The sequence below is a fragment of the Mustelus asterias genome, chromosome 11 (assembly GCF_964213995.1).
Source record: "Mustelus asterias chromosome 11, sMusAst1.hap1.1, whole genome shotgun sequence".
NCBI lineage: Eukaryota > Metazoa > Chordata > Chondrichthyes > Carcharhiniformes > Triakidae > Mustelus > Mustelus asterias.
This window is the reverse complement of record NC_135811.1, coordinates 55,631,120-55,644,302: the sequence shown is the minus strand read 5'-3', so window position 1 is coordinate 55,644,302 and position 13,183 is coordinate 55,631,120. Positions and strand designations below refer to the sequence as shown.

At 53.0% G+C, this 13,183-nt stretch overlaps 1 protein-coding gene across 1 annotated transcript in view; it reads left to right on the top strand.

Annotated features, from left to right (window-relative positions):
* The window catches only part of ank3b (ankyrin 3b), a 310,337-nt gene that overhangs the window by 250,125 nt on the left and 47,029 nt on the right, over nucleotides 1–13,183 (top strand). The window contains exons 21-24 of the mRNA XM_078222927.1: nucleotides 5,598–5,826; nucleotides 7,399–7,524; nucleotides 10,757–10,879; nucleotides 11,305–11,331. Coding sequence (XP_078079053.1) covers nucleotides 5,598–5,826; nucleotides 7,399–7,524; nucleotides 10,757–10,879; nucleotides 11,305–11,331 — 505 coding nt within the window. The remainder of the gene's footprint in view (nucleotides 1–5,597; nucleotides 5,827–7,398; nucleotides 7,525–10,756; nucleotides 10,880–11,304; nucleotides 11,332–13,183) is intronic.

Sequence of the window (13,183 nt, the reverse complement as noted above, 5' to 3'; positions counted from 1 at the left end):
GTGTCTGTGCGCGTGAGTGTCTGTGCGCGTGAGTGTCTGTGCGCGTGAGTGTCTGTGCGCGTGAGTGTCTGTGCGCGTGAGTGTCTGTGCGCGTGTGTGTCTGTGCGCGTGTGTGTCTGTGCGCGTGAGTGTCTGTGCGCGTGAGTGTCTGTGCGCGTGAGTGTCTGTGCGCGTGAGTGTCTGTGCGCGTGAGTGTCTGTGCGCGAGTGTCTGTGCGCGAGTGTCTGTGCGCGAGTGTCTGTGCGCGTGAGTGTCTGTGCGCGTGTGAGTGTCTGTGCGCGTGTGAGTGTCTGTGCGCGTGTGAGTGTCTGTGCGCGTGAGAGTGTCTGTGCGCGTGTGAGTGTCTGTGCGCGTGAGTGTCTGTGCGCGTGAGTGTCTGTGCGCGTGTGAGTGTCTGTGCGCGTGTGAGTGTCTGTGCGCGTGTGAGTGTCTGTGCGCGTGTGTGTCTGCGCGCGTGTGTGTCTGCGCGTGTGTGAGTGTCTGCGCGTGTGTGAGTGTCTGCGCGCGTGTGTGTCTGCGTGTGTGTGTCTGCGTGTGTGTGCGTGTGTGAGCGCCTGTGCGTGTGTGAGCGCCTGAGCGTGTGTGAGCGCCTGAGCGTGTGTGAGCGCCTGTGCGTGTGTGAGCGTCTGTGCGTGTGTGAGCGTCTGTGCGTGTGTGAGCGTCTGTGCGCGTGAGCGTCTGTGCGCGTGAGCGTCTGTGCGGGTGAGCGTCTGTGCGCGTGAGCGTCTGTGCGCGTGAGCGTCTGTGCGCGTGAGCGTCTGTGCGCGTGAGCGTCTGTGCGCGTGAGCGTCTGTGCGGGTGAGCGTCTGTGCGGGTGAGCGTCTGTGCGGGTGAGCGTCTGTGCGCGTGAGCGTCTGTGAGCGTCTGTGCGCGTGTGAGCGTCTGTGCGCGTGTGAGCGTCTGTGCGCGTGTGAGCGTCTGTGCGCGTGTGAGCGTCTGTGCGCGTGTGAGCGTCTGTGCGCGTGTGAGCGTCTGTGCGCGTGAGCGTCTGTGCGCGTGTGAGCGTCTGTGCGCGTGTGAGCGTCTGTGCGCGTGAGTGTCTGTGCGCGTGTGAGTGTCTGTGCGCGTGTGAGTGTCTGTGCGCGTGAGTGTCTGTGCGCGTGTGAGTGTCTGTGCGCGTGAGTGTCTGTGCGCGTGAGTGTCTGTGCGCGTGAGTGTCTGTGCGCGTGAGTGTCTGTGCGCGTGAGTGTCTGTGCGCGTGAGTGTCTGTGCGCGTGTGTGTCTGTGCGCGTGAGTGTCTGTGCGCGTGAGTGTCTGTGCGCGTGAGTGTCTGTGCGCGTGAGTGTCTGTGCGCGTGAGTGTCTGTGCGCGTGAGTGTCTGTGCGCGAGTGTCTGTGCGCGAGTGTCTGTGCGCGAGTGTCTGTGCGCGTGTGAGTGTCTGTGCGCGTGTGAGTGTCTGTGCGCGTGTGAGTGTCTGTGCGCGTGTGAGTGTCTGTGCGCGTGTGAGTGTCTGTGCGCGTGTGAGTGTCTGTGCGCGTGTGAGTGTCTGTGCGCGTGTGAGTGTCTGTGCGCGTGTGAGTGTCTGTGCGCGTGTGAGTGTCTGTGCGCGTGTGAGTGTCTGTGCGCGTGTGAGTGTCTGCGCGTGTGTGTGTCTGCGCGTGTGTGAGTGTCTGCGCGTGTGTGAGTGTCTGCGCGCGTGTGTGTCTGCGTGTGTGTGTCTGCGTGTGTGTGCGTGTGTGAGCGTCTGTGCGTGTGTGAGCGTCTGTGCGTGTGTGAGCGTCTGTGCGTGTGTGAGCGTCTGTGCGCGTGAGCGTCTGTGCGCGTGAGCGTCTGTGCGGGTGAGCGTCTGTGCGCGTGAGCATCTGTGCGCGTGAGCGTCTGTGCGGGTGAGCGTCTGTGCGCGTGAGCGTCTGTGCGCGTGAGCCGTCTGTGCGCGTGAGCGTCTGTGCGCGTGAGCGTCTGTGTGCGTGAGCGTCTGTGCGGGTGAGCGTCTGTGCGGGTGAGCGTCTGTGCGCGTGAGCGTCTGTGCGCGTGAGCGTCTGTGCGCGTGAGCGTCTGTGCGCGTGTGAGCGTCTGTGCGCGTGTGAGCGTCTGTGCGCGTGTGAGCGTCTGTGCGCGTGTGAGCGTCTGTGCGCGTGAGCGTCTGTGCGCGTGTGAGCGTCTGTGCGCGTGTGAGCGTCTGTGCGCGTGAGTGTCTGTGCGCGTGTGAGTGTCTGTGCGCGTGTGAGTGTCTGTGCGCGTGTGAGTGTCTGTGCACGTGTGAGTGTCTGTGCGCGTGTGAGTGTCTGTGCGCGTGAGTGTCTGTGCGCGTGAGTGTCTGTGCGCGTGAGTGTCTGTGCGCGTGAGTGTCTGTGCGCGTGAGTGTCTGTGCGCGTGTGTGTCTGTGCGCGTGAGTGTCTGTGCGCGTGAGTGTCTGTGCGCGTGAGTGTCTGTGCGCGTGAGTGTCTGTGCGCGAGTGTCTGTGCGCGAGTGTCTGTGCGCGTGAGTGTCTGTGCGCGTGTGAGTGTCTGTGCGCGTGTGAGTGTCTGTGCGCGTGTGAGTGTCTGTGCGCGTGTGAGTGTCTGTGCGCGTGTGAGTGTCTGTGCGCGTGTGAGTGTCTGTGCGCGTGTGAGTGTCTGTGCGCGTGTGAGTGTCTGTGCGCGTGTGAGTGTCTGTGCGCGTGTGAGTGTCTGTGCGCGTGTGAGTGTCTGTGCGCGTGTGAGTGTCTGTGCGCGTGTGAGTGTCTGCGCGTGTGTGTGTCTGCGCGTGTGTGTGTCTGCCGGTGTGTGAGTGTCTGCGCGTGTGTGAGTGTCTGCGCGTGTGTGAGTGTCTGCGCGTGTGTGAGTGTCTGCGCGCGTGTGTGTCTGCGTGTGTGTGTCTGCGTGTGTGTGCGTGTGTGAGCGTCTGTGCGTGTGTGAGCGTCTGTGCGTGTGTGAGCGTCTGTGCGTGTGTGAGCGTCTGTGCGTGTGTGAGCGTCTGTGCGCGTGAGCGTCTGTGCGCGTGAGCGTCTGTGCGGGTGAGCGTCTGTGCGCGTGAGCGTCTGTGCGCGTGAGCGTCTGTGCGCGTGAGCGTCTGTGCGGGTGAGCGTCTGTGCGGGTGAGCGTCTGTGCGGGTGAGCGTCTGTGCGCGTGAGCGTCTGTGCGCGTGAGCGTCTGCGCGTGAGCGTCTGTGCGCGTGTGAGCGTCTGTGCGCGTGTGAGCGTCTGTGCGCGTGTGAGCGTCTGTGCGCGTGTGAGCGTCTGTGCGCGTGAGCGTCTGTGCGCGTGTGAGCGTCTGTGCGCGTGTGAGCGTCTGTGCGCGTGAGTGTCTGTGCGCGTGTGAGTGTCTGTGCGCGTGTGAGTGTCTGTGCGCGTGAGTGTCTGTGCGCGTGTGAGTGTCTGTGCGCGTGTGAGTGTCTGTGCGCGTGTGAGTGTCTGTGCGCGTGAGTGTCTGTGCGCGTGAGTGTCTGTGCGCGTGAGTGTCTGTCTGTGCGCGTGAGTGTCTGTGCGCGTGAGTGTCTGTGCGCGTGAGTGTCTGTGCGCGTGAGTGTCTGTGCGCGTGAGTGTCTGTGCGCGTGAGTGTCTGTGCGCGTGAGTGTCTGTGCGCGTGAGTGTCTGTGCGCGTGAGTGTCTGTGCGCGTGAGTGTCTGTGCGCGTGAGTGTCTGTGCGCGTGAGTGTCTGTGCGCGTGAGTGTCTGTGCGCGTGAGTGTCTGTGCGCGTGAGTGTCTGTGCGCGTGAGTGTCTGTGCGCGTGAGTGTCTGTGCGCGTGAGTGTCTGTGCGCGTGAGTGTCTGTGCGCGTGAGTGTCTGTGCGCGTGAGTGTCTGTGCGCGTGAGTGTCTGTGCGCGTGTGTGTCTGTGCGCGTGAGTGTCTGTGCGCGTGAGTGTCTGTGCGCGTGAGTGTCTGTGCGCGTGAGTGTCTGTGCGCGTGAGTGTCTGTGCGCGTGAGTGTCTGTGCGCGTGAGTGTCTGTGCGCGTGAGTGTCTGTGCGCGTGAGTGTCTGTGCGCGTGTGTGTCTGTGCGCGTGTGTGTCTGTGCGCGTGAGTGTCTGTGCGCGTGAGTGTCTGTGCGCGTGAGTGTCTGTGCGCGTGAGTGTCTGTGCGCGTGAGTGTCTGTGCGCGAGTGTCTGTGCGCGTGAGTGTCTGTGCGCGTGAGTGTCTGTGCGCGTGAGTGTCTGTGCGCGTGAGTGTCTGTGCGCGTGTGAGTGTCTGTGCGCGTGTGAGTGTCTGTGCGCGTGTGAGTGTCTGTGCGCGTGTGAGTGTCTGTGCGCGTGTGAGTGTCTGTGCGCGTGTGAGTGTCTGTGCGCGTGTGAGTGTCTGTGCGCGTGTGAGTGTCTGTGCGCGTGTGAGTGTCTGTGCGCGTGTGAGTGTCTGTGCGCGTGTGAGTGTCTGTGCGCGTGTGAGTGTCTGTGCGCGTGTGAGTGTCTGTGCGCGTGTGAGTGTCTGTGCGCGTGTGAGTGTCTGTGCGCGTGTGAGTGTCTGTGCGCGTGTGAGTGTCTGTGCGCGTGTGAGTGTCTGTGCGCGTGTGAGTGTCTGTGCGCGTGTGAGTGTCTGTGCGCGTGTGAGTGTCTGTGCGCGTGTGAGTGTCTGTGCGCGTGTGAGTGTCTGTGCGCGTGTGAGTGTCTGTGCGCGTGTGAGTGTCTGTGCGCGTGTGAGTGTCTGTGCGCGTGTGAGTGTCTGTGCGCGTGTGAGTGTCTGTGCGCGTGTGTGTCTGTGCGCGTGTGTGTCTGTGCGCGTGTGTGTGTCTGTGCGCGTGTGTGTCTGTGCGCGTGTGTGTCTGTGCGCGTGTGTGTCTGTGCGCGTGTGTGTCTGCGTGTGTGTGTGTCTGTGCGTGTGTGAGTGTCTGTGCGTGTGTGAGTGTCTGCGTGTGTGAGTGTCTGCGTGTGTGAGTGTCTGTGCGTGTGTGAGCGTCTGTGCGTGTGTGAGCGTCTGTGCGTGTGTGTCTGCGTGTGTGTGTGTCTGTGCGTGTGTGAGTGTCTGTGCGTGTGTGAGTGTCTGTGCGTGTGTGAGTGTCTGTGCGTGTGTGTGTGTCTGTGCGTGTGTGAGCGTCTGTGCGTGTGTGAGCGTCTGTGCGTGTGTGAGCGTCTGTGCGTGTGTGAGCGTCTGTGCGTGTGTGTGCGTGTGCGAGTGTGCCTGTGCGTGTGCGCGTGTGGGAGAGTGCGTGTGCGCGTGTGGGAGAGTGCCTGTGCGTGTGGGAGAGTGCCTGTGCGTGTGGGAGAGTGCCTGTGCGTGTGGGAGAGTGCCTGTGCGTGTGGGAGAGTGCCTGTGCGTGTGGCAGAGTGCCTGTGCGTGCGCGCGTGGCAGAGAGGGTGTGCGTGCGCGCGTGGGAGAGAGGGTGTGCGTGCGCGCGTGGGAGAAAGTGAGAGTGCGTGCGCGCGTGGGAGAGAGAGTGCGTGCGCGTGTGAACGAGAGAGAGTGAGTGTGTGTGTGAGAGAGAGAGGTTGGTGGGGGAGAATACTGACAATGCGGATACTCCCAAACTGCAACTTTGTTGGCAAGGCTGTTTCATTTATTCCGAGGAGATAGTTATCAACCTCCCGATTGGAAAGAAATGAGAGGAGGAACGATGCCTGATCAAATATTCATGTCACCTCGTTTCAAAAGTGATTTGCGGTCCCCGGTTTTGGATGGTCTGCTGTATTGAGTATGTGCCAAGCTGGAAAGGTCTGTATGAACTTTGTGTTTGTGTCATTTCACTCACAGGTTTTGGCTTGTCGACTGCCATCAGGTGCCAGAAACTGTTAGCTTGGCCACGCAGCTCTACAGGGAGTTGATCTGTGTCCCATACATGGCCAAATTTGTTGTATTTGCCAAAATGCACGACCCCGTGGAGGCCTGCCTGCGTTGCTTCTGCATGACGGACGATAAAGTTGACAAGACTTTAGAGCAGCAAGAGAACTTCACCGAAGTGGCTCGGAGCAAAGACATCGAGGTACAGTCTCCCGTCTACTTGACCTTCTCCTCCTGTCTGTGGCAAGCAGCCATCTCTGCTCTCAGTGTGTTGCAGCAGAGCGGCTTGTACCACTTTGTAATGGACTCATGACCGACACCCAGATCTCTGCTTTGTTTTTCTTTTGTTTGCTTGCTTTCTGGAATCTTCTCCGCTCCGAGAGCTGAGGATTAATCGGAGCTTTGAAAACTTGGGAATGATTGATTTTGTCAGGACAGTGAGGGATATGAGCTAAGGCATGTAAATGGAGTTGAGATACCGATCGATAGTGCAGCCTCCTACTCCTGAATGTCATAGAGATATACAGCATAGCAACAGGCCCTTCGACCCAACTCATCCATGCCGACCAGGTTTCCTGAACTGAACTAGTCCCATTTGCCTGCTTTTCAGCCATATCCCTCTAACCCTTTCCCATCTATTATCCATGTACCAAAAAATGCCTTTTGAATGTTGTAATTGTACCCGCCTCTACCACCTCCTCTGGCAGCTCATTCCATATAAGCACAACCCTCTGTGTGAAAAAGTTGCCCCTCAGGTCCCTTTTAAATCTTTCCCCTCTCATCCTAAACCAACACCCTCTAGTTTTGGACTCCCCCTACCCTGGGGAAAAGACCTTGGCTATGCACCTTATCTAGGCCCATCATAAACCTCTATTCACCTGTTGTTCATGTTAAAGCAGAAATTTGATTTCTATTCCCATCCTCCCATTTGTAGAGTTGGAGGGTGGGGGTTTTTAGCCAAGTGGATAGGCTGTCACCAGCCAGTGGCAGCGGGACATGTTTGCCCTGAGAAGGAACCTTTATCCTTTCTCACTTCCTTCCTGTTCTCCTGGAGCCTGTCCTCATCAGCCTAGTTCCAATTTTAAGATCATCCCAATTTCTTGATTCCCAGAACAGTGGAAATGGTTTTTCCCGTCAGATCCATTGTACCAGAGCTATGATGGCACAGTGGTTAGCACTGCTGCATCACAGCGCCAAGGTCCCAGGTTCAATTCCGGCCTCGGGTGACTGTCTGTGTGGAGTTTGTACATTCTCCCCGTGTCTGCGTGGGTTTCTACTGGGTTCCCCCGTTTCCTCCCATACTCCAATGTGGGTGGGTTAGGTGGATTGGCAAGGCTAAATTGCCCATTAGTGCCAGAGGGATTAGCAGGGTGAATACATGGGGTTACGAGGGTAGGGCTGAGTGGGTTTGTTCTTGGTGCAGGTTCGATGGGTCAAATGGTCTCCTTCCATAGGGATCCTATAATTCTTTGATTGTTGGCTTATAGTCAACATAAATCCAAGGATAAACGTTGGTGGAGGCTCTAGTAGGCCCAGGGTCGCTCGTCATGTTCCATTGTATGAATAGACATTTCATTAAGTTATTTCAAATAAGCTTTGATAAATGTGGTAGAGGTTTGTTTCTTTTGGTCTGGGGTACTTGTTTAATGGTAGTTTGAACAGTTTTGTCTTTAAAGGTAAATTTTATCTCCGAGATTTCTGTAAATGGGTTGGCTAAAACAACTGGCACGTTTCTTCAATCACTCTTTATGCTCATTTGTAATCTTGCCAACAGGTGCTAGAAGGCAAGCCCATCTTTGTGGATTGCTATGGAAACCTGGTTCCTCTCGCCAAAGCAGGCCAACAGCTGGTGTTCAACTTCTACGCTTTCAAAGAAAATAGATTGCCCTTCGGTGTGAAGGTGAGGGTGTGGCAACTGCCACATTTTTATTTGTACGCAGCCTTTACCTAGTAATCGCATTCCCACGGTGTTTCGCAGGACCAGGCCGCAGAATGATACTGAGTCAAAGGAGGAGATTTTGGGGCAGGTGACCAAAGGACTTGGTCAAGGACGTGGAGATAACTTGGTTCAGTCGGTTGTTAATATGCTCCAAGCCGATGATGAAGTTGGAAGCAAGATTTTTCTTTATCGAGAGAGTTTATTGGCTTGTTCAGTCCTCCCACTCAACCCAGTGGCCCAACCATCCCCTATTTCTAGTCTTTGAAGCCCAAAATAATGTAATTGAACAAATTGACAGCCTCCTTAAAGGGGCATCCCCTATTTATACATACTCAAAGTACTTGATTAAACCATGCCCTTTGCCAGCGTACATCAACAATACAACTAATGTGCTATAAACATTGTAGCATTCTTATTTCTGAGTCAGTTGTCATAGGGTTCCACAAGTGACTTAGACTGACACTACACAGCATTGTCAGAGGAGCTATATTTTGCTAAACCAAAATCTCATCGGTCAGCTGAGGTGAGGGTTAAAGATCCCATGGGAGTATTCAAAGAAAAACAGGCAGCTTTTTTTCAGTGTGCTGGCCAACATTCAACCCTCAGTTAACATCATCAAAAATAGGTTGAGATATCAGAACAGATGGCCAAGAATTTGGTCGCAAGGGGCAAGTTACAGAGAGCGTCTCAAAAGAAGGAAAGTGAGGCAGAGAGGCTGCGGGGGAGATAAGTCCAGAGTTTTAGACTCAGACAGCTGGAGACGTGGCTGCCAGTAGTGGGGTGAATAGGGTGGGGGACGCACAAGAAAGACAGCAGCAACAATCACTACTTTGTTAGGCTAATGTATTCAGACAGAGATTTATTTTGTTCATGAATGCTTCAATGCCAAACACTTCTCTCGTGGCCCCTGCCCCAAGCCAAGCATAATAGAGACTTTGTATAAAGAAGCTGAGGGAAAAGCACGTGGCCTTTGTCTGAAGCTATGTCTCTATAACCCAAATTGAACTTGCTTCAAAATATGCGTTCACTGATGTGCTGCGTGAGATGCAATCTGTGTGCTATTTTTAGATGATAACTTAATGGTCTGTCGTTTAGATTCCATTTGAGAATGAAAGATGTGGTGACCAGCCTCACACACTTCCAATCCGAAACGCGTCAAGAGTAAAATATCAATTTATTTTTCTCACTCTCTGAAGGAACCATGAGAATGCTGCAAAGCAAAATAAAACATCTTAGAGGCTGTGTGAAGTGTTCTTTTGTCAAGGTGGTTGAATGATTTACACGTCTCTCGCTCGTTTGATGTCCTTGCCACTTCCCAAAGCACTCAGCCCATGAAGTATTTCTGAACTGTCGTCGTTGTTGCAGGGAAGCACAGCAGCCAACTGTGCACAGCAAGATCCCATAAACAGCAACGCGAAGATGATGAGCAGACAATCGAACATGGCGCTGCTGGTCTAGGGATGAATGTTGGCCGGGGCCAAAAGGCAGCTCTCCCCAGCTCCTGTTTAGAAGGAGTGCCAAGGCATCTATTAAGTCTACCTGAATGAGCGAACTGGTCTCCTTCCTAATATCGCACCCTAAAGACAGAATGTTTAGCGGCGCAGGTCTCCCTTGGCGCTACTTTAGATCATCAGGTCAGATCTTGTCCAGAAGGCAAAAAAGTTTTGCGACTTCAAGAAGAAATTAGATATAGCTCTTGGGGCTAAAGGGATCAAGGGATATGAAGGGAAGAGGGGATCAGGATATTGAGTTTGATGATCAGCCATGATCAAAATGAATGGCGGAGCAGGCTTAAGGGCCGGATGGCCTCCTCCTGCTCCTATTTTCTATGTTTTTAATTTAATTTGATTTGATTTGATTTATTATTGTCACATGTATTAGCATACAGTGAAAAGTATTGTTTCTTGCACGCTATACAGACAAAGCATACCGTACATAGAGAAGGAAAGGAGAGAGTGCAGAATGTAGTGTTACTGTCATAGCTAGGGTGTAGAGAAAGATCAACTTATGCGAGGTAGGTCCATTCAAAGGTCTGACAGCAGCAGGGAAGAAGCTGTTCTTGAGTCAGTTGGTACGCGACCTCAGACTTTTGTATCTTTTTCCCGAAGGAAGAAGGTGGAAAAGAGAATGTCCGGAGTGCGTGGGGTCCTTAATTATGCTGACTGCTTTGCCGAGGCAGCGGGAAGTGTAGACAGAGTCAATGGATGGGAGGCTGGTCTGGAGTGGGATTTAATGAGGGATGCTGGTGCAGAGCAGTGCAACTTCTTCCTGTTTCAGGACCCCAGTGTCAACATCAAACATTACTAAGTCAGATACAGGAACACAAGTGCTGGGATCAAGTTCCCCTTTGCTGTCTCAGTCGTGTGCCTCAGTCCCAGCCTTAGAAGAGCTTCCCCTAATGCACCAGAGTGTCGTTTTCTCTCCATTTCCCAGATCAACTGTGTATTGGTCCTATCTTGAGTGGGGCTACCAGTGTTACAGGCCAGTGCCCACAGAGAACAAAACTGAGCCTGACAAGCTGCATTCACGTAGAGAGGGGCGGCACGGTGGCACAGTGGTTAGCTCTGCTGCCTCACAGCACCAGGGACCCGGGTTCAGTTCCAGCCTCGGATCACTGTCTGTGTGGAGTCTGCACGGTCTCCCCATGTCTGCGTGGGTTTCCTCCGGGTGCCCCGGTTTCCTCCCACAGTCCAAAGATGTGCGGGTTAAGTGGGTTGGCCATGCTCAATTGCCCCTTAGTGTCAGGGTCAGTAGAGTAAATAAGTAGGGTAATGGGAAGAGGGCCTGGCTGGGATTCTGGTCAGTGCAGACTCGATGGGCCAAATGGCCTCCTTTTGCACTGTAGGGATTCTGTGAACCCAGACAGCCAACTATGCTGGGCTTGATTCGAAGATGATAGGCCAGAAACTAACCCACAGAATCCTTCTGCAAAATGTACTTATGAGTGCTTTCACAATGTGCCTGTGCAAATATTTTTAAACAACCTAGTTTATAAGTCATACCAGTCAGTTCTCCTGTGCAGCAGCTGCTCTGCAAGCCAACACTCACTGCATAGCAAGATCCCACTGGCAGCAAACGAGACAGATTATTGGTTAGATGTCTGACAGCGATGTTGGTTGAAATGTCATTATCCAGGCTGGAGAGGCCGACAGTATCACCCATTGCGTTAAACAAAAGCGGCTCTTATTTCCAGGTCAGGGACAACAGCCAGGAGCCCTGCGGCCGTCTGTCATTCCTCAAGGAACCGAAAACTTCCAAAGGATTACCACTGGCAGCAATCTGTAACCTGAACATTACCTTGCCGGCGCACAAAAAAGTATGTGGAAAGACTTTAATAACCAGGTCTTCTTTTGAAGGAAGATAAAATGCCTTTAATTTGCTAAACACCTGCCTGCTTTAGAAGTTCGAGACACTGTTCATTTGTAAGACCACACTGCATTCTTTTACAATGTTGTTCATCTCTAAAGCCTGTTTTTCTAGATAACGGTGTGGTTTCTTTATGAAGCCCTTGTGCTGGCTGGTAATGTAGAGTCCGACACTGTAGCATTTTCCATAATTTGTTGTTGAATTTGTGTGTGTGTTTTTTTTTTGTAGATGAAATGATTTGATTTTGCTGGCTTTGGGCCTGTTTTGATCTTGTGCTTGCCTTTTGTGCTGGGTCCTTTTCATATCCTGATCTTTCTTTTCCCTGCTGTCCATTGTAATGCTCCCTGTCTCTGCAATGCTTCTTGGGACCATAAGGAAACCGAATCAGATCCCGATGAAGAGGTAAAGGAAAATGAAATCTGCTAATCTGTCTAAACGCAGTGATGGCTATTCAGTTATTGCAGGAGCACAGTTAGGGCAACTGGGCTCAGTCAATCCTGACAGTGATAGGACCCCACCAAACATCTGAAACTGAACCTTATTGGATTGGGAAGTGTCTTAATTTTTAGTTTGCAATTCTGGAATCAATTAGAAAATGATCATCTCGGCAAGGTAAATGTGTGGGGTTACAGGGATGGGGGGATGGGCCTGAGAAACACCGAGTCGGTGCAGACTCGATGGGCTAAATAGCCTCCTTCTGCACTGTAGGGATTCTATGATCCTATTTCTTGTGATCCTGCACGGTGGCACAGTGGTTAGCACTGCTGCCTCACGGCACCAGAGTCCCGGGTTCAATTCCAACCTCGGGTCACTGTCTGTGTGGAGTCTGCACATTCTCCCCGTGTCTGCGTGGGTTTCCTCCGGGTGCTCCAGTTTCCTCCCACACTCCAAAAATGTGTGGTTTGAGTTGATTGGCCATTCTAAATTGCTGCTTAGTGTCAGGGGGATTAGCAGGGTAAATAGGTGGGATTAAGGGGATAGGGCCTGGGTGGGATTGTTGTCGATGCAGACTTGATGGTTGAATGGCCTCCTTCTGCTCTGTAGGGATTCTATGATTTTCTTCTATTCTGTTCAGTTTTCCCAAAGGGCTAAAGCATTCTGAGGGTTCGGATAGCTGCTTTTGTATAGTGGAGCCATTGTACCCATTTCTGTGCTCTAGAGTATTTGATGTAGCACATTGCTGAGTTTTTATTGGAGAGGGAAGAGATTAATTCATGTTGCGGGCCTGGGTCAACTGCTATGACTCAATAGTTGCATCACGGTGTGCCTGTTTGTGATGACAATTAATATCCTTGTGTTTCTTGTGCTGGAACAGAATCCAAACCCCATCCTGTTAGTTGACTGCCCCCTGAGATTTAATTAGCCTGGTACCTCCTATGTCAGCATTAAACACCAGAATATTTGTTGTTGCTATATACTAAAATCTTTTTTCAACTCACTTTTGAGAAGATGCATTCAAAATTATCAGTTGCATTTGTACTAAAACCAATCGGTTTAACAACGTGGGAAGCTAACAGATACTTGCCGTCGCGTGTTTAACAGAAATAACAAGATTGCTGATTGTAATTGTGAGTCTAGTATGATATCTGTGTCAAGGACATTTTGTCGAAACGTTTGTCTGTGTGTGTTGTGTGCATGTGTTTTGAAATTCCATTCATAATTTTGTCCGTGACATGATCATTAGCGTCATACTGTCAGCAGCCCCGAGCACCCCTCAATGATGCAGCAGTGAGGTCTCATCACAAACACACGAGGTGCGTCCGAGTGTTGAACTGGCATTTCAATTTATGTATTCGGGGCATGTGACTCGGGGCGTGGGGTGACCTGCCCAGGGAACTGCCATTCGAGTTCCGGAGTGCAAGGAGTGCAGTTCATCATAGGGTCCTCCAGTGCAGAAGGAGGCCATTTGGCCCATCGAGTCTGCACCAATCACAATCCCACCTAGGTCCTATCCCCATAACCCCATGCATTTACCCTAGCTAGTCCCTCTGACACTAAGGGGCAATTTAGCATGGCTAATCAACCTAACCTGCATATCGTTGGACTGTGGGAGGAAACCAGAGCACCCGGAGGAAACCCACGCGGACACGGGGAGAACGTGCAAACTCCACACAGACAATGACCCAAACCAAGAATCGAACCCAGGTCCCTGATGCTGTGAGGCAGTAGTGCTAGCCACTGTGCTACCGTACCGCCATTAATAAACTCTATTGTTCCTGAGGCTTGCTTTTCCGTGTGACTTCTTAGGAGCTAC